The 26,855-nt window shown below is 39.4% G+C and overlaps 1 protein-coding gene across 2 annotated transcripts in view; it reads left to right on the top strand.

The window, feature by feature from the left end:
- Positions 1 to 26,855, top strand: part of ARFGEF3 (ARFGEF family member 3) — a 95,519-nt gene that overhangs the window by 29,385 nt on the left and 39,279 nt on the right. The window contains exons 5-19 of one of the 2 annotated variants that reach the window (XM_077175482.1): positions 655 to 723; positions 5,199 to 5,321; positions 6,804 to 6,846; positions 7,821 to 7,899; positions 9,776 to 9,880; positions 12,593 to 12,917; positions 14,254 to 14,366; positions 15,109 to 16,019; positions 19,246 to 19,329; positions 20,498 to 20,664; positions 22,645 to 22,810; positions 24,214 to 24,321; positions 24,567 to 24,782; positions 25,040 to 25,150; positions 26,490 to 26,640. In XM_077175482.1, the coding sequence (XP_077031597.1) occupies positions 655 to 723; positions 5,199 to 5,321; positions 6,804 to 6,846; positions 7,821 to 7,899; positions 9,776 to 9,880; positions 12,593 to 12,917; positions 14,254 to 14,366; positions 15,109 to 16,019; positions 19,246 to 19,329; positions 20,498 to 20,664; positions 22,645 to 22,810; positions 24,214 to 24,321; positions 24,567 to 24,782; positions 25,040 to 25,150; positions 26,490 to 26,640 (2,771 nt within the window). The remainder of the gene's footprint in view (positions 1 to 654; positions 724 to 5,198; positions 5,322 to 6,803; positions 6,847 to 7,820; positions 7,900 to 9,775; positions 9,881 to 12,592; positions 12,918 to 14,253; positions 14,367 to 15,108; positions 16,020 to 19,245; positions 19,330 to 20,497; positions 20,665 to 22,644; positions 22,811 to 24,213; positions 24,322 to 24,566; positions 24,783 to 25,039; positions 25,151 to 26,489; positions 26,641 to 26,855) is intronic. The other variant, XM_054629963.2, reaches the window with a different exon arrangement.

Raw genomic sequence — 26,855 nt, 5'->3', positions numbered from 1 at the left:
GCCTCACTCACCCATTTATCCTGGTGGTTCACATCACATTCTTACTCCCCTTCTCTTCAAAGCAAGATGTTGAATTGGTCTTTTAGGGTCTTATTCTTCCTGCTGAATTCAGGACAGAAAAAGCCTCCCTTCATGAACTGGGGCTTATGGATGTTTTTAGCTACTCATTATCAAGTGACTATAATACACTTAGTGCAAATATCCTGTGCTGGGAAATCCTCAGGCAGTAATTAATGGATTTTTTCACATAATACTTATCTGTCTGTGCCACTTAAGTAATAACTTGCATTGTATTTTTCCTTTCTCTTTTGTTATATTGATAGAAGTGAATGGAAGGACTGATTATAAATCATGCAAAGCTTGTGGTTAAAATATGAATAGGGGTCCAAGGCCAAAGTTGATCACTGGATTGTCTTCCTTTTGGTGGTCATATGTAGGAGACAGCAATAAGTAATCCATTGGGTGGTGCCTCTGGGGCCAACAGATGCAGCTTCTCAGGAGGATCTCCTCTATCCCAATAACACACGGTGCTAAGAAGCTTCTGATGCTGTTTCTCGTAGTTGGAAGGAGTTTTGGCTAGGAACACAAGGGTGGGAAGGAGAGTCAATAATGGCTGAAACTTAATTTTTTTCATTTCCTCTCTTTTGATGCAAGGTCTTGCTCTGTATAACATATACCTCCACCTTTGAGCTGAATGGGAGTTCAGTGTTGAAGATTGCTGAGGTAAGTGCCTCTATTATACCACTGCTTGTGTCACTTAAGCTTTCCCTACTACCTTGAGTGTGCCTTCCATGTGTAGCCTGAAACTGAACCAGTCTAAAACACATCTACCATCATTAGGACTGGTATTACCTTATGTGTAGTGTGAAGAAATAGTTGCAAGTTGGGCAGGTTTGGGCTTGCATGGGAAGGCAGTCCTGGAAGTTGACTGATAATTGTTTATTACAGCATTACACATTTACTACTTCTCATATTTATTTTGCTTTTGCAATAGAAAAATTTTCTTGAGTTCTTCATAAAACAGCACTGCACTGATTTCCTACTGGCTGCAACTCTAACACTAATGGAGTTTCCTGAAGAGAAGTTTATAAGCCATAGTGTGCCATGTTAGCATAAGTACCTCACTGTTCCTTGTATGTATCTCCTTCCTGACACATCCAAGTAAAATAGTTATAATGCCCCTTGATCCATTGGGTTCTTAGTCACTCTACTCCCTTTATTCCATTAGATTTTAATATGAATTAAATTGTAAAGGAGCTTTGGTTGTAGAAAAACATACTTGCAGGCATATTACCTGAGCCTCTGTAGGTGAGTGATATTTTTAGTAGTGTTTTTGCAAGCTATGGGCTGTTTGTTCAGCTTAGAGAAAATGTACAGGAGCACTTAATCCTCCTGTGCAACCCACACTGCTGTGTGCAGAATCTATTATAAAAGTACATTGTTAACATGGTATGGGCAGAGCTAGTGTCCATGAAGGAATGTAAATGTTACTTACATGTCCTACACTCCCAAGTGTCTGTAGACATTTAGAGATGTGTTACTTCTCAGTTTTTGTTATTTGGGATGGAGTTTTTTTGTAAAAACAAAAATCCTGTGTGAAAATAGCTTACTTTAGCTGGAAGTTACAGTATGTTCTGAGTTCAATAATAAAACTGACCTTGCTTTATCGTATCAGAAGCTGAGAAAGGAGTTGTAGGGATGACAGGAAACCAAAGAAAATTACTTCCATTTTGCAGAAGAAAAAAGGGCTTTAAAAGGCAAGGATACAACATAAATAGTTCATGTATATAACAGATACCAGATGAAAAAGATAGTAATCATTCTAGATTAGCACAGCTTAGATTTTAGTTTCTCTTGTGCTAGGTGAGACCATAAGGCGTGGCTATTTTTGGAGGTCTTTGTAAGCCCCATCTGTAGATGCTGCAGCAGGGATGAATTGAATTGCTACTTAAAGCAAGCCACAGTTTTTTAATTTCTACTAAACCCTCTTTAGGTCAGTGTCACACACTGGAAAAAAAATGCAGATAATTTCCCCTACTGCAGTTTTTCTCACATTTCTCACAGACTTCCTAACATGCAAGGCAAAAGCTGATGAATTCAGCTTAGTGCATCTCTTGGCTGTAGGTAAAGAGCTTGAGATTAAACAAAGTGCTTGCTGGCAAAAGCATTTAATGACTCTGAGCCCTTCAGCTTTCAGTCTTTAAGACCACTACCTGAGACTGGGGGGAAATGGTCAATCAATGATGGTCTGTGTGGTATAAACTGTAGAAATAATCAGAAATAATATTTTCTGTTCTCTCTGTAAAGAGGGTTGTTATTCATCAAAAGCATTCTGAAAATTGGCAGTTGTCTTTCACAGATTGATGTGAAACTCTGCTGGTTTTGGTAGTTGCATTTCAGTTTATTCTCAGCCAATCTGGTTTTTAAAAAGCTTTGCTAGTGTACTGATACAAATTAGGACAATGCTAGTTCTTTTCTTTAATGGTGAACAAGACTAATGCATGATGAGATGTGCCAGCAAAGCAAGCAAAACTCATTTCCTTCAATGAATTGGAGCAAGCAGTAATACAGAGTATGCTTGCCTCTATTTGGAGTGTTTGGATGTAGAGCTATTTTCTCCACACTTCTTGAGAAAATACTGCCTCAGGTTTTCCTAAATAGCCTAAGTCTCTCTAAATAGCAAATCCTACCAGGCATATACATGTTTCCACAAGTTCTTCCACAGGCTTTAGGTAAGGCAAAGATTTTAATAGCTGGCATCACTATGCCTTTGTATCTGAATTAGCCAACATATAAGCAGTAGGAAACAGAAAATAATATCTCAGTTCAGCATTTGGTTAACCTTCTGACTTGCTCTAAGGGAAAGGTGGCAAAGAGGAGCTTTCTGTTCCAGTGCCCATGCTATTTAACATTTCTTTCCAAATCAGTCCCTTAGTTTTCCTAGCCTGCACTCTGCAGCAAGTAGAACCACTCCAGGATTGGAAAGGTGCTGCCTTCATTACTAGTGGAACACCCTGAGGACTGTCTCTGACAAACAAAGCTACAGTCTGGCCATTTTGCACTGTCTGATCGTTTGCAATTCATGTGTACAAAACAATGGCACTCAAAATCATTCTGAACCTTATCAGCTTCAAATTCAGAAAGCATCCAACATGAAGACTACTATAATTTCTGCCCTAAGTATTAATAATATTGAAAAGAGATTAGTAGTATGAAAAATGGATTAAATCTTGTTCTGTGCACCTTCCCATGCTTGCCTAGACACCTGCAGGAAAATGTAGATGATGCTGTTTCATGGTTTTTTTGTGTGTGTTTGTTGCTCCAGTGTGCCTTCTGGAGGTTTATTTTGTGTAACTCTGTTGTGTTTCATTAGCTAACCCTTCTGTGTTTTGCTCTTAGTTGTGTTTTGCATGCCATAGAGCTGGAAGTCCCCGAATGCATGAAATGATCAAAATGTCCATTGCACACCTCTTTGGAGCCCTGAGCTCTCGCATTTTTACTGCTGCTTCTTCATCAGTGGCTTTTCAAAAGGTACCTTGCCCAGCCATTCAGAACACAGGCCTTCTGTAAGATTGCAACTCAAGTATTGTTTGCTTATTAGCTTGCATGGGGAGGGAGAGAAGGAGGAGATATCAACCATGCTCTTTCCAGAAAGTCAGCCTACCTCTAAGAATGGTACTTCAATAATTAATTCAGATACTCTAGAAGAAGGCTTACAGCTCAAAAAGAATGATCTCAGCAGCACTGGAATGGTTTGGCCTCTGTGAAGGGCTGTATGTTGTTAACAAGCTTTTAGGGTTATTTTGTCCACTGGGGTTCAAGGGATAGCTGAATGATGAGCAGAATTGGTCCAGGCCAACTTACAAGAACATCTTCATCATTGACCTATTGACAGCTTGGTTTCATTTCAATAGGAGTTAGAAACAACCAAGAGTCTTGTTTGTGTGCCTATGTCAATACTGATCAGACTATGTAATCAGATCACTTTATTTTTCCTTCTTAAAAGCTCATCCTCATTAGGGAACTATAAAAGTGACTTTACATCATATAATATCCTTCTCATTCAAAAATGTACACCAGATGCAGTTTTGTATACTCCTTATGCATATAATTTATACTACACATTTATATTTTTAAGAATTAATATTTTAAATAATTTTTCACAGCTAGTTCCATTTATATTTACAGTTCTTACTTGCTATATATCTAAACAATGGCAGAATAAAACTGCTAAAACTGAAAAATATGTAAGTGTGTGAACAGTCATTTACTTTTTTTTTTGGTTGTTTGTTTTGGATTTGGAAGATTCTTGTGGTCATTGTGAACAATAAAGCTTAGTGCAGGACAAAGAACCAAAACTGCTTCTTTGAGAAGACTGTATTGTACAGTTCTGTCACAAACCTGCTCAGCTCCATCAAGATTTTTATCTACTTAGTAGTTACTGTGCAATGTGCTTACACTGTCTACTCCAGTTACCAAAGGTCTTACAGAGACCCAGCACCTCCCTAAAAATATCTTGTGCAGGATCACCTGGGGCAAAAGTCAAGCATGACTCTGGGCACAGCACATTGTCAGAAAACTGTCAGCAGCTGGGCTTGGAGTTGGGAACTGGATGATCCATCTGTGTTCTTCTATTGCTATCTTGGTTCCCATGGGATCTCTGAGAAGAGGAGCCCTCTGCTGGATTGCCAGTTATTAAAAGGCAGTTGTTTGTGTTATTTATGGGAGAGTGCTATTGTATTTTCTCTGTTAAGAAAGGCCTTGAAAGTTTTCACATGTGATACAGTACGTAATGATTGTTGTAGAATAAGTGGCAAATACCTTTACGTCAGAAGCAACAAGCTTGAAGAATTGGAGGATATTTACATTGCAGACATAGACTTGCAGCGAGGTAGTTACAATAAGTATCAAGACATGAATAATCAAAGCCTCATTCAATGAGTTCTGTTCAAAGTGAGATAAATACCAAAATCACTTGGATTTGACAGGAGACTTTGCCAGTTTTGCCCTACCATTCCTGCAGCTGTGTGACTGATGAATTACTTGGCTTTCCAACCAAGACAGCTAAAAACTTCTAATGTGCTAAATAGTAAGGAAGGCTGACTATCTGCATGTGAGAGACCTTGGTATCCTCCTAAACTGTGTTCCTGGTAAGGGGAAGTTGATCTCTTTGTGCTGCTGTCTTGTTTCCTCATCAGGTTTGCATTGAGACATATGTATCTAGCTGTCACCAGCGGAGCATTAACACCGCTGTGCGGGCAACCCTCAGCCAAATGTTGAGTGACTTGACTTTACAGTTACGACAAAAGCAAGAAAACATGGTGAGCCTTCTGGCATCAACAAATGGTTCCATGTCCATGGCTGCATACCATTTTGTTCTCATTCATCTGAATGCCTTATGGCTTTTATTTGACACTTCCTCAGTTAATCCTGTTTAAAAGTGTTTTGGGCTCTGACTATGCCTGCCTTAGAGCTCTCACATTGTCAGCTTGTGTTGGCTGGTTTATTTTTTTTTCTTTGCATTAAATAAAAGACACTTTGTTTTGATGTCAGGCTGCATCAGCTTTTTCCATTCTTTTATTTTGTTTTCTTGTTTTTCTAAGGTGCATTGAAATCCTTCTGCCAAAACTTTTTGCGTGACAAATATTTACATAGTAAAAAAACAAATTCTCAACTAAGGAAAGTGTAATTGAGATTTTTCTTCCACTTTTTTTAATAGAAGATAGTTTTTAACTTATGATTTTTTTTTCTTTGTTATAAAAAAAATTATAATTTTATTTATTTCATTATTAAAATCCATGAGAGCTGTTTGAATGACATCACAGCACATTTTCAACTGTAGATGTTCTGGGTACATGTGGAATTACATTGACGTCTTACATTGTTTGTACTGTTTTGTATAATACCATATTGTCAAAGAAGTATTATTTGTAAAAGTCAGTTTCTATTTATTAGGAAAATTTAAGGGCTCTAGTTGTACAGATCGTTTTCCTTACATCTGTTTTGGGTTAAGATGATCACTTCTATTTTGGATTAGTAGACTAGATTGTTTTTATCCTGCTGAGCAACTGCAAAAATAATAATTCAGTTTAAGTAAACTTGTCTTCTGTTGGTGATAAGTAGGTTCATTTTACTAGCCAAAGCATTTCCCAAAAAACCCCAGAGTGACAGAAACATTTTGGGCCTGCAAATTCATTTTTGTTAGTTCTTTTCGTAGGTGAGGAGTATATAAAAGCATATGAGAAGTGTATTTAGTTCCTGACATTTTGTTATTGATGCTTGAGAGAATTTGGCTTGACCCTGTTGTGCACGATAGGAAGAATCCTATACCACAGCTGAACCAAGTGATGTATGAGGTCATTTCCATTTCCTGACTGCCATTAATTTTGTTGGTATTGTAACATTAACACTGTCAATGTTCTAAACTCTCTAATACTCAATTGATTTTGGTTTCTAAATAGTTTGTGAAGTCTAAACTTTGCTTTTCTCTCAGTTATTTTCAATGCAATTTATATACCTAATTATTACTGAGTTGTTCTAGGTGTAGGAAATCCCTTAAGGACTTACAAAACTTTCACCTAAATGAGATGCAATTTCCTTTAGTCTAAATGACTGTTAAGATCTTAAGGAATTTTAGAAAATATTTTGCAAAAAGTTCAGTTAAAAACCCTAACAAAAAACCCCAAACAGATAGAGGACAATTTAAGAATTGAATTTAAGAAAGTTCTGCTGTTAAAGTATTGGTTCTATAATGTTCCTCTGTCCCTTGTACCAATTACACCACCTTTGTCTTTCCTCAACAGATAGTTGAAAACCCTGACAACTTGCAGAAATTCAAGAGTCAAGGTATTTGTAAAACTTTTTTAGTGACTCCTTCCAATCCAGCTTTTTTATTCTTAACTTTCTTTTTATCACCACAGTGCTGTTTGATGTCATGGGAGTTGCACCCTCAGGATTTTGTAACTTACAGTTTGGTGCTTTCTTGGTTACCTGTGGTAAGAGCTGAGATAGCCCTGTCAGCTCCTGATATTTACAGTTGTGTCTTCATTTGGACCATGGTAACAGCATTGCACTCAACATAATAATAAATTATTGTTTCAAGGTGCTAACACTGTAATTAAGGAGTTTCAGTGGTCTGAAAAAAGTTTTAGTAAGTGCCTTTACTTCCTCAAATGAAATAGATTTGCAGAGTAGAATGTGGAATCTGAAAACAATCGTTACTCTATTTCAGCCAAAGACATTGTTTATATAATGACTACTATCCAGGTGATTATTTTACAAGAGAATGTTTTTCTATTCCCATTGTGGCTTAACTTTCAACATCTTCTAGTAGGAAAAATAGTCTCTGGTTTTGACCTTCACTCAGGATTTCTGTAGAACTTGTGTGAATGGAGGCTAAAATCTTAGAAGAGCACAAGCATTCTTTGATAAGATCAGAAGTTGGTCAGACATCAGAAAATGTGTGAGAGAGAGAAACTGCAGGGAGAGATACAGAAATTGGCTGCCATGTAGAAAACTGGGACCAGTCTTTTTTATTATTTAATTATATACTTATTTTATTATCTGAATTTGATTTCAGCTAACCTTCTGTAAATGCATGTAAGCAATTAGTGCTCTCTCCGGGTTTTATACTGCTGCTTTTGCATGTTGTGGCAATCACTTTCCTATCTAGCACTTTTCCTACTGCATCTTATCTATGAATATTGGTAGCCCTGCTTCTTGTTTAGAAGCTCTGACCAGCTCTGAAAACCCATGCAGTTAATTGATGTTGTTATCCAGCTGTTCATATGTAATGCCTCTGATATTTGTCCTTTTTGGAGGTACTTCAACTGAGTCTCTTTGTGATGATGTTGTATCTGTCCTCACTGTACTCTGTGAGAAGCTCCAGGCTGTCATAAAGTGAGTTATTTAAGTTTATAATTTTAATTTATTACCTGGAGGTTGAGAGTTTCACTGATGCATGTGATTGTGCTGTTGAAGTTCTGGAATTATGGAGCAAAGCTGTGCTTAAATGAGGTGTTTGCTAGAGAAAGTATTGTTCATGATGCATAATTTAATCCTTGCTTGAAATGAGGAGCTAATTTGCCTTCTTTGTGCAGCCTTCTTTGTTCAGCTTTACAGAGCTTCCAGTAAATCTAATCTGCAGGTAACTTCCATACAGCAGCAAAATACTAATACAAAATACTAATAATCTAAGTTTTCTTTTCTGGCTGGAAGAACCATCATAGAGAGAATAACAATTACAAGAGCCATGGAGAGACCTAGCAGATACTATATTCAGAATTAATAAATCAGTCCTTCTTAGACAGGCTTTATCCAATTGCAGTAATTTGTGCTATCAAAGAATTCCTCCAATTTAGGAATATCATACACTCTACCTACTTGAAAATTTATAATCTTAACTTCTAAAATGTGGTTGTTATGGACAGGAAGTGTTTTATATGCTGTGCAATTTTCAGAAACTACCAGAGGCAAAGATAGCACAGACATCTATGTGCAGTTCTTTTGCAGACTTTCTTCCCATGAGTCTCTCTAATAATAGCAGGATTACAGAGGAATGCATTACTTAGCATTATTTCATCAGTGTCAGCATCTGGGAAAATAAAATCAAGAGTGCAGGGATGCCCTGTGCATTCCCATGCAAGTGTCAACTCTAAGGGGATGATCATCTGCATTAAGACACATCGTAAGAAAAGCTGTTGGGAAAGAAGGCATCTGTACCTGGAATGCATGTATCTTTCCAGATAGGTGTGGACTGTTGTGAGGAAAAATCTATCACCTTTAAAATATATAAGAAGCCAGCAGTTTTCAACCCTCCATACCACAGAGTTAAAAATCCAGCTTTGAGCCTCAGGATTCAGGGTTTTCTCTATGGCATGTGAAACAGGTATTGTTGTACTTGGATACAAATTCATGTATGTGAAAAAAAGGAACTCAGGCAGTGACAGAAAACCAGATATTTCTCACTCCTTAATTTCGATTCACATAAATCCATTCTTTACAGCTTCCTTGACCTACAGTCATATATCAGAAAGTGCATTCCTCCAGCTCTCATCTCTGACCAAAAGAGAGTTATTAAATCCTGGTTTTCTTAGGAGCAAAAACCATATTGTGGGTACACTTGCCATGGAGTGCTCCTTCCGTAAGGCGGACCTCAGCCTTGCTTGTCTTCTGGATCCCACAGTTGATGTTAAGAGTAGGGGCAGGCACGGTGCATGTTACAAGTGTATCAGTTCCAGATGTCCACAGGTTCTTTAATATTCCTTCTCATGAAGCTTTCTTTGAGTTTATGGTTCTGACAGAGTTACTCGTAAGGCCCTGAAAGGTAGCCATGTTACTGTGTGACTTTCTGCTTGGAGATATTAACTTTTGACCGTTGTGGCTGTCATCAAGAAGAAAAAATAACCAGAAGAGAATAGCCTAAACATGCTTCAGATTGCCTGAAGAAACTATCCAATAGTCCAAAATGTTCTATTTTCTCCTTTTCCTCTGTTTAAGGTTCCTTCTCAAGATTTTAGATTTAATTTGAGTAGTTATTTGGGTTTTATTCTTCCTATTTTTTCACCTTTTTTTTAATGCAGTAGATCACTGCATGCAATCGGTGCAAAATAAGTGGGATGATGCAGGTGATCACACCATTGTAAATTGACAGAAAGAAGCCAAATAAATCACTGCTGTAGATTATAGCATAATTTTCAAGTGAACTAATGTGGTTATTTTAGAAAATTCAGTAGTCTGTTTTAATATGATGTGAATGGCATCTTTTCTTTGCCAGTGACAATCGTCAACTTCAGCTTCTTTACTTGGAGTGTATCCTCTCCATGCTGAACAGCTCCTCCCCCAGCATGCACCAGCACAAAGGATTCACTGATCTAATATGGTGAGTATATCTGAAGACTAATGCAAATACTCAGTTTGTAAATGTAAAAGGACCCGTTCCCCCCAGCCTTGCAAAAAAACCTGTAAAAAGTCTCCAGGTGTGAGCAGAGCTTGCTGTTAACCTACTATCAGTTCTTTCTGTGCCTCATATAAAATTGGTTAGGACTGCCTGCTCAGCTACCACATTAAATCCTGGTAGTGAATTATCACTGTAATGAGGTCTAATGGATTTAGCCAGAACAGGAAACCTCTTATGCTTTCTGCAATAGTTTGGATTTGTGTGTGGCATTGAACACAGAGATGCTCTGCTTGTTGTAGGAGGGTACTGTTGAGATTTTTAATGTTCTGATACAATAATACAGGAATATAAGCAAAATTAATGTCAAACGTGTGCTGGTGACCAGAAATGCTTATTATGACCTGCATTGTTGTATAAAGTTTGAGGGCGAATAGTCTTAATGTTGCTTCTATTTCATGAAGAATTTCTCCTTTTTAATACACTTTACCAGGAAGGCTTGATATCTTTGGTGTTCGTATCTACACCTAAATTGATACCATCACATCAAAGCACCTGAAATAATCCTGCTTTCCTTGTGATTGAAATAGTGGGGTTTTTATAGCCTGTGGATAATTGAGTCATATTAATAAAGCAAGAATGTAACTAATATGCAGTTCCTTGCAGTCTGTGCCCATCTTTTGACCTTGTCAGGTAATTGTATTAAGGAATGATATATGTGACAGTTAATGACAAATGTGGTTTTTGTGTTTTTACCCTGTAATTTTTGAAACTGAAGTGATTGACTTGGGCCCAATTCTAAAGATGGAACATGTAGAGGCGCCCATAACTCCCCTGCTGTCCCAGGAACATCAGTGTCTGCCAAACTGGGAAGTGTTCAGACTGGTAACACTTGGCAGTGTGGCACAAGGACCCAGTGCTGAGGCCTCTTGGAGGTCTAACATGAGAGCAGAACTCTCTCTCTCATGGTAGATTCACTTCAGAAGTTTCTGCCTTTGAATTTCACCCAGCCCTTTTTTTCTTCTCATGTGACAGACTGTGGGGCCATCCTGTGAGCAAGGTCACTGAAATTATCTCAGTTAAAAGAAAACACTTCCTGTTTTATTTTCAATTTACATCCTTTTGGTGATCCAGTTTATGCTGCAAATCTACAGGTGTTTGTATCTGTAGCTGTGTACCATGAGGGCAAGCCATCAGGGGTGTGACTTCTTAACCTGCACTGCTGCCAAGGAATGAACATGCATATTTCAGCTACCTGCTTAAGTGGGGGGAAAAAACCCTAAAACACTAGGTAGATACGAAACAGTTTAAACTGCAAACATCAATTTGAACATTTTGTATGCACTAATACATTACTTGTCTGGTGAGGTTGTGATGCAAACTGGTAGCTGTCCTTATTCTTTAAGGAGCTGTTGCCTGCATGCACACAGCTTTCACTCTGACAGGCACTTTGTAATCAGTTCCCAAAGAAGATAAAGAAGGGAGGAGAGAGAGAAAATTTAGCTCTGTGTGCTGACAGTGTTCTCCATAGTTTCATACAGAAATACTTTGACAGGACTAAGATGTGTGGGGAATATATTGTTGTTGCAACCTGTGATTATTCCTGCTTTGAGACAGGCATATTTCTTAAGCAGTAAATTGTTATGTTTTGAAATGTACTTGATTGGAGAAATAAATGGAATAAGCAGATTCAAAGTAATTATCTGATGTCCTATTAAAATCTGGTTTTCTTTCCATGACTTGGGAAGCTGAGCTGTTTCAGATATCTTCTTAAGAGGAGCAATGAAAATTCTAGACTGTATAAAACCTTGAGAAAATAAAATGTAGTTACCTATGAGGATGTATTTTATGAATTGTTGCTTGAAATTGGGTGCTTGCTCTAGGTACTTGCTTGAACCTCTAATAAGACATGGGTGAAAACCAGATTTGGGACTCATTCTCATGCAGCACTTGACTTCTTAATTTAAGGTCTTGCAGACTGAAGTAAAATGTCAAGTGTGTGAGTGCAAAGCTGAAATAGCAGTTAATGGAGCAAAGTGCTGAGCTGGCTTTGGTTCCACAGAGGAGTGATCTGCTGGTGTTGAATCACTTAACATGTGTATGAGACAGTTGAAGGAAGGATGGGTATTTACTGTATAGTGGCATATGTGTAGTATAGTGCACACTGTGAGTTATTGTACAGGGCTTTCATTGTGTTCCCAAAAGACAGCCAAACAGATGCTCACAACTAAGGGTGCTTACTAAAATAATGCATGTGCAGTTCAGCAATGGAACATTCAGCCTTCTAGTTAACATTGATTAGTTCTTGTTTAGTCAGGTTTTTTTTAAAGCTCCCAAGGTGAATTGAAAAAGAGACACTGAGCAGTTGAAGCCCAGAATTTCTATTTTGTGATGGGCTGCAGCTGGTGAAAGAGGCAGGCATGCTATCCTGGAAAGGGACAGCACTGTGCAGCAACATGAACTTGCAAAATCACTACTGTGTTTCTACAGCACACAGAGATCCTTCCATATGGACTAGCACGCTGATGATTGAGAGATGAAAAAAGCCTGGCATAATTTGTTTTTCTATCTAACCACTGCTGTTTGACTGATCATTAAAACAAGAGTGTCTATCTCATTTAACCATGGGCTATTTTCAATCTGTTCTAGTAAGAGTATTTTTTTCCAGTTACCATCTGCTGCTTTTCTCTTTCTCAGGAAGCAACTGTGTCCAGCCCTAATAGTAATCCTGGGAAATCCAATCCATGATAAAACTATCACCTCTGCCCACAGCAGCATCTGCCTTGAGGCTGATTCACCTTCCTCAGGGATCTCTGATCATGGCCGGGGTTCAGGTTGTTCTTCCACAGCCCCTGCCCTTAGTGGGCCTGTTGCACGGACCATATATTATATTGCAGCAGAACTGGTTCGACTGGTGGGGTCAGTGGAATCCATGAAGCCTGTGCTACAGTCTCTGTATCATCGGATGTTGCTTTACCCACCACCTCAACATCGAGTAGAAGCCATCAAAATTATGAAAGAGGTAGGACAATCACATGTGCGAATCCAGGCATGTAAAACAAAGTGTTTATTTAACAGGAAGTTTTGTTGATACATGCACACCAATGTATTTCAAACCTTCCTGCCTAGGGATGTTGAACTTGTCCTTTCTGTGCTTCAGCACCACTCTGACAGATAGTTTGATGCAGTTGTAATAGCTGTATTTGTCTCCATAATACAAGCTACTGTGGCACTCTGTCAGTGCTCGTGCTGTGGTGCTGCATGGAGCAGTTTCTATCACTGAGTCACAATTGCTCTTTTGGGTGAGATAGAGCATAACGATCCAGTTTGCAACTTCTTTGGCATCTTTCCCCAGACACATCCTCACAGTCTGTTTTCCAGGCATGAAGGTGAATATATGCTTTGATTACATGCCCAGTTTTTGAAATCCAGTTTCTTGGAGCTCTTTTGAATAGATACAAGAAAGCTGCCAGTGGCTTAAGAAGCCATTTCAAGACCAATCCATTCTGGCCTCTTGCCCAGCATCTCTGAAAGCACTAGAAGTGGAACACTGGAAGACTTGTTTCAGCACTAGCTGAAATTATGGACTTTTCTATTCTACATGGGTACCTTTCTTCTCATGTTGTGGAAAACAAGGAAATTTATGTAATTTGTAGGAACAGTGCTATCTCCTAGAGAATTTTTCATCTAGCTTGTGCATACCTAGGCAGTTCTATTTCTGAAAAATCTCTCTTAACACCACACAGCCACCCACTTGGTTCCTGTCTAAACTGGAAGTCATCCTGTCACTGTCTTTCTCTAATTTTAAACAATAGCAAGATGATAACTGAAGTTTTAGGAAAAGCTTAGTCTAATGTTGTTTTGTGCAGGACATACCTGTTGCTTCTTTGGGCCTATTATTACATGCTTGTTTGTATTTCCTGGTGGGCATTAACAAGGTGCCACCTAGCAGGTTGAGTCTGAAGGAATCACTTTGCCTATCTTTCCATGACTCCATAATTGTGTAACAAGGTGGCTGAGGAGAGAGGTTTCCTTTGGTATAAACTATAATAAAAAAATACTTATGTTGGCATAAAAATTGTCTTCTGTGCAGTATCAGGTGAAAAAATCAGCTAAAAATGTAAAGCACTGGAGAACATTCTAAATGTGATTCTTGCTGAATATTCTCCTTTACTTGCTTTTCTGTGTCTAAAAAGAGGAAAGGTAGCTTTAATAAGTAGACCATCACTGTGCCATTTTCATTTGCTGTGAGAAATTACAGTAGTGCTACCTTGGACTTGATAGAATTATGACCTATTTATTTTATTTAAATAATGCTTAGATAATCTTCTTCTTACTTTCATTTCTTTTCCTTTCAGATACTTGGCAGTCCTCGGCAGCTTTGTGATTTGGCAGGGCCCTGCTCTTCTGAGTCAGAATCCAAGAAGAGGTCTATTTCTAAAAGAAAGTCCCATCTGGATCTTCTCAAGCTGTACGCTTTGTTTCCTCCTTTAGCCTCTTCTGTCTTAAACCTGTGCACACAGAGCACTTAAGCAGTTCAGGAGCATACCCAGTATGAGCTGGGGTATCTGCCTGGTTAAGTAAGCTCTGAGAATGGAAAAGGTGTAAAAGCTCTTGCTTGGTTTGTCATCAGTCTGGGCCTGTTTGTAAAGACATAGATAGCTATCTTGTTGAGTTTGCCAAAATTCCCAAATATGTTGGTTTACAGCTGAAAATTTTTGAGTATGTGTCCTTAAACTTGCAGTAAAATAAATGTGTGTTTCTTTAGAGGTATATTTTCAAGATGAAGTCAGAGGAGGTAATAGAAAATTTAAACATTGTCACATTGAGCAAGAAGGGTTCTCAGTTCTTATAAAGATCATATCTTGCAGATAAGATCATTTTCAGGATGCATATGGCCTTTAAATTTAGTTCAGCTGGGTGTTGAGATTTTTTTAGTTAAGTGCTTGTCTGTAAGAGAGAATATGCTGTGCATGGTGGTATGAGTACATGGTAACTTTCGCTTGTTGGCACTCCCTTTACAGAATGACCATGTTTGCATGAGAGACTTAATAGTTTGTTCTTACACTAATTGTCTTTCTCAGGAATAGTCTTAAAGGATAAGTTCACTTCTTTTTTTCCTGATTATGGACAGATGGTGTTGAATGACAGTGACATGCTCACCATACATGTTGCTGCATACATCACTTAAATAAACTCTGTGTTGATTGTAGTATCATGGATGGGATGACAGAAGCATGCATCAAAGGCGGTATTGAAGCGTGCTATGCTTCAGTGTCCTGCGTCTTTGCCCTGCTTGGAGCGTTAGATGAGCTGAGCCAAGGGAGGGGTCTTAGTGAAGAGCAGATCCAGCTGCTGCTCCAGCGCTTGGAAGAATTGAAGGATGGGACCGAGACAAGCAGGGACTCCATGGAGATCAATGATGCTGACTTCAGGTGGCAGAGACGCATCCTGTCCTCAGAAAACCCTGCCTGGGAATCAGGAAATGAGAAGAGTCCTGATATCAGCATTAGCGTTACCACAGACACTGGTCAGACTACTTTGGAAGGGGATATGGGACAAACAACTCCAGAGGATAATCCAGAAAATCAAAAAAACTCCCTGCCATCTCCAGCTGGACATGAAAGCAAAGAGATTCATTACAGAGAACCAGAGTCAGAAACCATTGACCAGCCAGATGTTGTTCAAAGAAGCCACACCATAGTCTATCCAGATATAACTAACTTTTTATCAGTTGATTGCAAGACCCGGTCCTATGGATCCAGATACAGTGAAAGTAACTTCAGTGTAGATGACCAGGACCTTTCTAGGACTGAGTTTGATTCGTGTGATCAGTATTCCATGGCAGCAGAAAAGGATTCGGGCAGGTCTGATGTCTCAGACATAGGCTCTGACAATTGTTCCCTGGCTGATGAGGAGCAGACCCCGCGGGATTGCCCGGGTCACAGGTCCTTACGCACTGCTGCTCTCTCTCTGAAGTTGCTGAAGAGCCAAGAAGCAGACCAGCACAGTGCACGGCTCTTCATCCAGTCACTTGAAGCACTTCTTCCTAGGCTTATAGCTCTTCCCAGCATAGAAGAAGTGGATGGAGCACTGCAGAGTTTCTCTTCAACATTCTGCTCAGGTTTGCAAGCAAATATTTACTGTCTAACCAGCATACACACTCTGACTGCACTGTACACAGATTCCCTTGTAGGATTTCATCTTCAGAGAACATACCCAGAATGAGGAGGTTTGGCCTTTACACCATACATTCCTCCACAGGAACATACTTCATTTAAGGCAAAGCAAATTGAGTATGCAGGCAGTGATCCAAAGGGAGGTACATCCATTGACACTTAACAGGCTCTGGATTATGTCCTGAATCAATAAAGAAATGGAGTTTGTTGTAGCAAGATACCTCTTTGCAGGTTTGTGAAGCTCTGTTGAGAAGCTTTGCACATGGTGTCACTAAAGAGAGGTCGCACCTTAGAATGAGAAGGTGGGAAGTCCCATCGCCTGTTTGCAATGAGATATAAGTAGCTTAGTACATCACTGCACTGTTATTATTAGTAATGCCAGCCTCACAAAGAGGGTGGTAACAATTCTGCAGCAGTAAGCTCTAGAAAGGATAGGGAAGGAGGGGAGTTTGTCTTTACTCTTTTGTTTTTCATAATGCTGCTGTCTAATATGACAGGAAGTGCAAAGCTCAAAGCCCAGACCAAGACAAAAATTAAGATCTGCCTATCTTCAGTTCTTTAATGATTAGAACATTTGGGATCTCGACCTGTCAAACAAACAAAAAAAGTCATGCAAAGGCTAGTTTGTCCGGTTGATAGCATATTTAAAATGTGTGTAAATATATATTTTTAGAAGGGTTTCGCTTTCCTGACAGTGGCCAAAATGAAAATGTTTGCTAAAATATGTGTCTGTTTATTTAACTTACTTTACTGCATTTGCCTTTCCTATTGCTCATCTCCTAATCATTGCTTCATTCATTTATGCTCTCTCACACACATTAAAATCATGCAGAGTCAGAAGGGGGGACTCTTCCCATCATCATACAACATAATTTAGATATGAAGCTGGATGAATAAGATGATATTCTTAATATCCTGTTTAAATGCTACCCAAATAAACCTTAACTCAGGAAGATTGTAAATGGTATTCTTAAGAAACGTTGGCTATTTTATATCACAGAAAGGAAAGAGGCACTAATGTGCACTACTTTCCTAATTGAGGGGCTCAAGAGCACCCTTTCTGTCACAAGTATTTCTTTTTTCCTGGAAAAGGGTAATCTTGAGGTTATGATGAAAGACCAGTGCTAGACCTCTAGTTCAAATCTTTGTGCACCTGTTTCCTTGTGCATGAATGAGTATGCCACTTCTTTTCCCTTTTGTCTGTAAAGTCTTTATAGAGTGCTTTTAAAGCTTTAGAACATGTGGACCTAGGAGAATTCTAGATTTTAAGGCTAAACATAGCTTTTCTTGGCATTCAGTATGAGTAATGCAGTGAGAAAAGTGGAAGAATATAACTGAATTTTTGCATTAAATCCATTGTTTGTGATTTGTATATCTTAAAAAAGATACTTAGTCTTGGACTTAGATTGTTGAGAGAGACCATTCACTTTTCTAAGAAAGCCACCCTTGTGGCTAAATCTGTACTTTTAAAATGTACACCACGTTTCCAGATGGATTTTGTGAAGTACTTGTAAAAGACACCATTCAGTAAGGAATCGTGGAAGAATGGAGTAGCCAGTCACTGTATTAAGACAGCCTGGAAGAGCTATCATGGAGTTTTCATGAAGTCGTGGCTGTTGCAGGGTTGTACTTTTATGCTTTCATAAGATCTGGGTAATTCCTGTTTCAGTTGGACACCTGGAATGAGACTCATTCCAGCTGAAACAGTCCCTTAACTTGTACCTCAGATCTTAAGCAAATGTCCATCAGTCCTCCTGAGGTGAGAACTTGTGCTCCTGTGTAGATGAGAGAGCCATGAGTTTGAAAACCTTTAGAGAGAGAGAGACTTAGGAAATTTGAAACAAATGTCACGGGGTGAGAAGTCCCCTGGAGAGCTTCTGAGACACCAGTTTGATCTGCCTCTCTAAACAATGTGTAGGTCCTTACTTTAGGAGTCCTTCATTAGCACCAGCTGGTCAAGGCACTGATTAGATGATGAAGCTAGAGGGATTGATCCCATTCATTGTATATACAACATTTATTCATGTATAATTCTTGAAGAATGCGTGGAGAAATTTGAGAGTTGGTTAAGATTCAAGTTGAGAAAAGATGCAGTTCTGAGACCAGTCAGTACAGAAGCAGTATTTTTGTGTTTCTGGGAGACCTTATTTAACTGCTTTGTTTCATTTCTTGATTTTTCTTACACTTTGGAAGAATAATACAATTCAGTATTCTTTCCTTCAAGCCAGGTCCTTATATAGATAGCATTTCAAAATTAGGATGTTTTCATAGGATTGAAAGGCAATGAATGGAGGTAGGAATTTAAGGCACTGCTGAGATAAGAATGAAAAAGGTGTAGTCAGCTAAACAGAGTTGTAGTGAAATTAAAATTTGCAATTAAGTTGGTTAACTCTAAAGTTAGGAGTAAGTTAGCCCATCTAGAGTTTTGATTCCATACTTTTTAGAGAGAAGGTTTTTATGTTGGTAGGTATAATCTTCTGTTTCTGTGATCTCAGCATCTCACAAATGCAGTTGTTTTCCCGTTTTTTAGAGGAAGTTAAGGAACATATTTTTCCCCAACACTTTTTAGTGCTCAAATACATGCCCTCAACAGAGTATCGACTTTTCTGTGCACTTCTAAACCTTCCTTTTTAATTGTTATCTTGTATAGGAGGTTGCACATTTTTTTAAACATTTTGATGCAAAATAAAGTGGGCTTTTTTGTTTGGTTGGGATATTTTGTTGTTGGGGGTTTTTTTGGGTTTTTTTTTTTTTTACTTTTACATACGCCTCTGCCTTGAGGTTTTTGTTACTCTAGCAGATTCTAGTCCCTGAGGTACATATTTAAGAGAGATAAGACAAAAAGCCAGAGGGAGATATCTACATCAATATCATGATCCTCCATCCGACAGAGTGTTAAGATGCATCTTTGTTTTCAGTGATGAAGAAATCACTAGAACTACTCACAGGGTACTTTCAAGCGCATGGTTGCAGTTTTGGTACTAGGTAAAGTTGACATTCTGTTGACATTCACCATGAGAAATCTACCCCAAGCAATGCCAGCCTGTGTGGATGTGGTTTGTGGCCAGCCCTATCACCCTTCTTCCACAAAGGTTGTTCCCTTGAACAGATACTCATTTTTTAGACCCACCCTGGAACAGTTACTCTCTTTCTAAATCCACCCTCAAACAGTTACTCACCTTATCCACGCCCCCAAAGAGACGACAGTGGAAAGTCCGAGAAGGCAGCAGCACAGAGCTTTCAAACCCTCACGAGGCAAGAAAAACATTTGCTTCTTTTCTGTGTGTGGATTTTTTTTTTTTACTGTTAATGGTTTGTTGTATTTTGTCTAAGAAGAGGTATGAGCTTTATGGTGGGAGGAATATATTCACAGTAAAACACTGCAGCCGTTAACAAATGACACAGCTTTGCTTCATCATGTAACTAACCTTGGAAGCTGGTTTTTGTTCCATTTCGAGCATTCCTTTAGGGTAAAGCTGACTTCTTAATCTTCCCTAATTGACATTATATAAATGGATTTCACAGTTGATGTGAAAACCATGAAATATTGTGAGTTATGTGGGTGGATCTGGTATTTCTGGTTTTTTCATGGTTCAGACTACAGATCATGGGGATTCAATTAGGTGTTGCTCATACTTGATTGATATTTTTCTACCAGTAGGTCAGCTATTTGACATCCGTGGGAAGAAGGGATTGTGCCATTGAGCATGGTTGTAGGCTTCATAAAAATATTGTTTTCAGGACTAGTGAGTCCTTTCTGGTGGTTTCTGGGTCTGACAGAAGTGCAAGTGCTCAGCCATTTAGAAAGTAGGCCTTGTATGAAATAAATAGGGCTTGGACTTGTAACTAGTTCCAGCTGGCTTGGCCCTAGATATTTGTCCACATACCTCTAGGCCATGGAGAGAATGATGATTACGGACTGATCTTGTAAGGTGTGGAGCACTCCAGTCCCCATCCAGCAAATGACTTTGCCAGAACAGGTTTACTGGGGGGTTAAAAGGGCTGTTAATCTCATTAGCACCATTTGGTGCAGTGTATTTTCATTTAAGTACACAGGCTTTGGGTCTGCTCCTTTCCACCTCACTTTTCCAGTTAGCATTGCAGATGTATCCTGCCCTTTGCTTTATACATGATAGTCATCCCAATAAATGCTGGTGCTCCTTGCTTATTTCAAATTTAGCACAAATTTCAAAAACATTGTTTTGCTGGACTGTGACTGGAGTGTTCAGTTTGTCTTGCATTCTAGATGAACTATTTATTTTTCTATTCCCTACTCTAGTATGTTTAGTAGAGCAATTTCTACTGATGATTCATTAACTATTCTAGCAATCTGTTGCTGCCAAAATGTTAGGGATAGTTTCTGATATTTTTTTCCAGGAAAAATCTGTGTAAAATATGAGAGCTCACATGGTGTTTTTGTTAGGTATGATGCACTCACCAGGATTTGAGGGAAACCTAAATTTCAACTTCCAGACTCTGATGAATGCAGACAGTCTCTACGTGGTATCACATTACACTTTGCTGCTCAACCTAAAATTGGCAAACTCAGATTACTACAGGAAGAAGCCTGCCCAAGCCCCCGTGTTGCTGGTGAGTTGGGGAATATGGGATCATTGTTTTTAAAAAATGAAAATTTATTTTGCTTCCTTTCACATAAACCAGCCCACACATAAAGCCTTTAGGCTGCTTGCTAAGTGGAGAAATAGTAATTGCAAATGAAGCATTCTCCAAGCTGCTTATGAATCTTGCATGATAAGTGTTGTGCATCTAAATTACTCTGTGATTTGGTGGGAACGAATGCTGCTTACTGATTGTCATTAAGGTCTCAGTCATTTTGATGGTTAAGCTATTTTCAGAATACATTAGCATCATGTGGTATTGCAAGTACTGTCTCTTGACAATGTGCATGAACATATCTTCATCTTGCAACTGTTTGGGGTTTTTTTTGCCTAATATTTGATTTGAATTTCTGTAGATGAAGACATGAGAAGTTAAAGTGAAAAATAAGTAGGTCTTAGTAGTGTGAAATTATGATTTTTGTTACACCTGGAATTCCTCCACTTCTTGGGCTTTTTAAAAATCGTTTTGAAAACATGCATCCATGTTGTTTAACTTAGTTGCCCAAGAGACATTTTTTCAGAGTTTTCTGAAAAAAAAAGAAAATTGTGATATATGGAAAAAATAAGAAAAGGTGTCAAAATATATAATTATTACTGAACTTCCAGTGTAAGGGAATTTATAATCTATATAATCTCAAAAACAAATGGAGTTTAACATCATCCTTAGTTCTGGTGTGGTCTGCAGCAGATCAAGTGCAGATCTGTGACTCATGACATTCTCTAGAGGATTCAATGTGCACAACAGGCCTGAGCACGACCAAAGTATTCTTAGAGATCATTCTGACAAATAATTGGAGACCAGTTAATCTGTGATGACTGTTCAATGCAGAAAAGCCCAGTTGTTGGACAGGCTATGTTAGGTGCCACAACTTCTAATTGGATTTGAGATCCCACTCCTACCTCATGGAAGTAGCGAGAGATCAGCATGTCTCATTGTCACTGGGCAAGAACTGTCATTCTGATTTGCATCTTACATTAACTGCAGTAGGAGAGGGGAGAGCTGCTCATGTTCATGTCATTCTCCACTGCAGAGACAGACACAGAAGGATCCGGACAGGCTGGGCTGATGGGGCTTGGCCACTTGTATGAGGTTCAATGAGGTAAAGTGTCAGATCGTGCCCGTGGGTCACAAGAACCCAGTGTGGCACTACAGGCTGGGGCAGAGTGGCTGGAAAGCTGCCTGGGGGAAAAAGAACTGGGAGTGTTTATGAGCCAACTGAACATGAGCCAGTGTGGGCTCAGGTGGCCAAGAAGGCCAATGGCATCCTGGGCCTGTATCAGGAAAAGTGTGGCCAGCAAGACCAGGCAAGGATTGTCCCACTGGTGAGGCTGCACCTCAAATCCTGTGTTCTGTCTTGGACTCCCAGTACAAGAAGGACATTGAGGTCCTGGACAGAGTCCAGAGAAGAGCAACAAAGCTGGTCTAAGGTCTAGAGACCAAGTCCTATGAGGAGTGGCTGAGGGAGCTGTCTTTGTTTAGCCTGGAGGAAAGGAGGCTCCGGGGAGACTTTCTCATTGTCTGCAACTCCCTGAAGGAGGGTGTAGTGAGGTGAGGGTAGAACTCTTCTCCCAGGTAGCAAGTGACAGGAGTAGAGGAAATGATCCCAAGTTATGCCAGGGGAGGTTTAGATTAGATACCAGGAAATTTTTTTTCATGGAAGGGGTTGTAAGGAAGAAGAACAGACTGCCCATGGAACCATTCAAAAACATGTGGGTATGGCACTTCAGGACATGGTTTAATGGTGAATGTGGTGATGGTGCTATGCTGACAGTTGGACTTGATGACCTTAAAGATATTTTCCAATCTTAAAAATTCTAAGGGTGCAATCCTCCATTAATTCTTTTCATAACTTAATTCTTTCTGCAATCCCTTACTCAGAAGTAGATCTGGGGGCTGATGCTGTAGGGCTTACACTGTTGTCTTACATTTGGCTTTTATGGTTCTCTGCAGAAGGAGTTCATGAAGCAGGTCCAGTCCAGTGGAGTATTGATGGTATTTTCCCAGGCATGGGTTGAAGAACTGTACCACCAGGTACTAGAAAGGAACATGCTAGGGGAAGCTGGATACTGGGGAAGCCCTGAGGAGCACAGCCTTCCACTTATCAGCATGTTGACGGGTCAGTACAATATTATGGTGGCAAGACTAACTTCCAAATGTGTCTAAAACAAGCTACGATGACACACTGCTTTATTGTGTTGCATACAGAACAGCATGTCATGATGCAATATGTGGTGTCTTGTGGAATTATCAGTAGAGAAGGAGCCAGACCTAGCTGTGGCAGGTATTTAAGTGCTTGTTTTGGCTCATCAGGGTGGTTTTGAAGCATAAGTTTAAAAAAAATCAAAACTGTCCCTGGGAGACAGGGAGAGAAGTTTTGTTCACTGAACCAAAACATCTCTTAATTCTGTTAGCTTCAATTCTGGTAGAGTTGATACTTGTTAATGATAAACAGTAAGGCTGCTGTTTTCTTGATGTCATAGCAAAGCCATTTCAGTATGCCTGCAGTGCAGTACAAATATAAATAGTGGCATCTGATCCTGGAAGCTTTCCACAGATTAGACTCCCCTTGGTTCAGGCTTGAGCTATGCCAGGGATATGCCAAATGGCACTAGAGAGAAGCTGAAAACCTAGAGCACAAGTGCTTAGAAGCAATCCTTAGCTTCATTTGAGGGGAAAAAAAATCAAATTGTATCAGTTGAAAGACAGCAGGATGCCTATGATACTGTATTGATATAAAATGCACTGTCTGCTTTAATGTGTCTGTAATTAAAATAGTGTATGCAGGGAAAACAATGGCTTCAGCTGAGCCAGTAAGTGGTGATCAAAGAGCACTGCTCTGAAAGTTTTTTGCTTATTGTATTGAGCTCAGTGTTACTTTTAACTACTAATCTGGTAAGAGGGAAGAAACACGTGGAAAAAATGATACCCAGATGTGGAGATGGGGCTTGTTAGAAAGGAAATCACCCTGGTGTCCCTAACATTAAACTCTCTGTGAGAAATGGCTCTTTAGTTGTGTTGGAGAAAGGGTTTTATTTCTTTTGTTGAGATTGAGCATACAGAGATCTACCAAAAATCACATTTAGGAAATAGGATCCCAATGCATCTTGAGGACTAAGACTGAGGTCTGAAAACATCTAAATACAGGATTTAGCAAGATTTGAAATACTATACTAAGAAATGCAGAGATTTAAGTGTGTGGTAAGTTCTGAACTGTAATGCCTTGAAATCTCTACTGGAAGTTCTGTTCATTGTGTAACTAGGAGAGGGGGGAGAGCAGCTTGTGAGAGTGGGATGTCTCCCCTATTCAACAAAACATTGGTTATACTGCGCAAAGCCTAAGGTGCCTCAGCTCATGTTTATACCAAGGCTTTAGAAGGCTGCCAAAAAGAGTAACAAAAAAATCACACCTGAGAAGTCAGGAATGCTAGTACTTAGTTGAACACAGAGCCAGTAAGACATGTGTTCCTCATGCCATCTGTGTGGCAAACAGTAATCTGATGTTTTTTAATGTTCTGGCAGACATTGACGGCTTGGGCAGCAGTGCAATCGGTGGCCAATTGATGGCATCTGCTTCAGCTCAATCTCCTCTTTCCCAGAACCGGAAGACAGATGATTCTGTTGTTGCAGGTACTAAGACTGTAATATCAAGTACAAGTGTGTTACCCAGCAGTGGGTTGTTACGTACCAAAAGCATATGCAGATAAATAGTGTAGAATGACAATTTAAAAAGAAAGTATATCAGTACATCGTACATGTGAATTGGCAGTTCAGCCTGCAGGGGACAAATGTGACTTGGCTTTTTACCACTTATGATAAAGCTTCTGTTGTGCCATTTTCTTGTAGTAATAGTATTAATGTTTTTTCCACTTTAGGAATTGCTTTTGCCCGATACATTTTAATTGGCTGTTGGAAGAACTTGATTGACACTTTGTCCACCCCACTGACTGGCCGCATGGCAGGCAGCTCCAAGGGGCTGGCCTTCATCTTGGGAGCAGAAGGAGCCAAAGAGCAGAACCAGAAGGAGAAGGACTCCATCTGCGTGAGCCTGGATGGACTAAGGAGGGCAGCCCGGCTGAGCTGTGCTCTGGGTAAGGCTGCATGGGGGATGTCATGGCAGAGTCATAGCATAGGATGGTAACTTTCCTTGAAGGAATTTAGGAGAAAGAAATGCAGCATCCTCCTCCAGTTTTGCATAGTGGTGACATATGGATGGTGACAATACACATAGAGTGCCCTACAGCATGAACATATCCAACCAACTTTTCTTGACCCTACCTCTTGTTGAGGTTGTATGGGATTGGGGAGGAAAAGTTGATCATACAGTAATTGTGTTGTTGCTTTACAGGAGTTGCTGCCAACTGTGCATCTGCTCTTGCCCAAATGTCTGCGGCCTCCTGTGTCCAAGAAGAGAAAGAAGAAAAAGAAATCCAAGAACCCAGTGATGCTATAGCTCAAGGTAACTACATGATTGAATTACCTACCTCATCTTACATTGCCTGTGAAGCTGCAACTGGAAAGCACTTTGCCACACATAAGTGGCATTTCCCTCTGTTGTTCTGCTGTACACCACTTGCTTGTAGGCACATAGGATGTGTGTCTTCAGTACATGCCTGCTATCCTAAGTTCTTAACATTATGTCCCACTAATTACATTCTATATGGAACTTATATCAGTGGAACATTGCATAAGCCAGCAGCATTTTTCAACATGTACTTTTTAAACCTTGTGATGCTAGTACAACCAGAGAGCATCAGAGAAACAGCTTATTTGGGGATTTTTGTGTGTTGGGTGGTAATGTAAACTGAGTTTGCATCGCTCTCCCTGTGTGGTTTATATATCCTTGATTATCTTTTGTCATCATCTTCAGATATTTAAAACTGTTTCTGAATGATGTTAGATTAAAATGGAATAAAAAGTTCTGCATCTCTGTACCACCATTTCAAACCCAGTGGTTGTCTCCAGTGATTATTTGAAGAAGTACACAAAATTTCTCTGTTTATGTCTAATTTCTAATAGCAAGAAGCCCATTACAAATGACAGTGTTGCACAAAAGACCTTGCTTGGTACTTAAATTTGGTGTCTTGCTAGAGAAAACAAAACTGAAAAAGCCTGTGCTTAAACAAGCTTTTGACTGCTCTGCTGGACATGGCTGAAGTGAGTTGGCCAGACTGTGCTGAATCAAAGAGGAGGCAGCAGCAGTGGCCAGAGGCAAACAGATCTGTTCTGTGAAAGCTTGCAAAGCTTCAAAACTTGTTTCTATTCCAATGCAGCATGAAAATGAAGCTTTTCAGGGGTTCTCAGAAAAAATAAATAGAACCAAATGGTTGTAGCTCAGATAAAAATTAGTTTTACTTTGGCAAGAGCTTTTTGGTGAATTTGAATTTTTTTGTATGGAAATACATATGAAATCCACAAATGCTATTTTTTTTTTCCATAGCAAAGGAGATTTTGGTAAAAATAAATATCCAGTCAGCCATCTCTGAAGAGAAATATCACTGGCAATCTGCAACTGTTCTGTGGGCAGCAGGATGTGAATTTGGGGGTGGAGGGTGTCAATCTAGCATTGATTTTCACTTTTTCATACTTTTTTTTCACAAATACAGGGTCAGTCAAGAAGGATTTTAGTTTTAAAGCTACCTTAGGTTTATTAGGAAGAAATGGATTTCTCTGATTTGGTTGGGGTTCTTTTTGCCTAAAATTCATGTTCTTTTATACATTTCATTACCCTGTATACAAACCAGTGTTTGTTTAAAAGCTGAAGAAGCTAATTTTATTTATTTTTCTTTATGCTACAGTGAAACAGAAAGTGGAGCAGAAACTGGAGCAGATGGGGAAAGTGCAGGGAGTCTGCCTGCACACTGCTCATGTTTTGTGTATGGATGCAGTCCTTAATGTGGGTCTGGAGATGGGAAGCCATAATCAGGACTGTTGGCCTCATGTATTCAGGTACTCACCAGCTTTCCCAAAATATCCAGAATTCAGGCCATGTTGCCTGAAAGTAAGGGACTGAGAAAAAGGGCTTTCCAATCTCTGGATGTTCTGTAAAAACAGTGTCAAAGTGAATTAACTGTCAGTATCTCTAAAAGAAAAGATGGTGCTGTTTTCCACCACTACACAGGGACAAAATGCTTGGAAGCTTCAAAGTTACCAGAAGACTGTGG

The sequence above is a fragment of the Agelaius phoeniceus genome, chromosome 3 (genome assembly GCF_051311805.1).
Source record: "Agelaius phoeniceus isolate bAgePho1 chromosome 3, bAgePho1.hap1, whole genome shotgun sequence".
Taxonomy (NCBI): domain Eukaryota; kingdom Metazoa; phylum Chordata; class Aves; order Passeriformes; family Icteridae; genus Agelaius; species Agelaius phoeniceus.
Note: the sequence above shows the minus strand (reverse complement) of the source record. Positions and strands in the feature narration are given on the sequence as shown.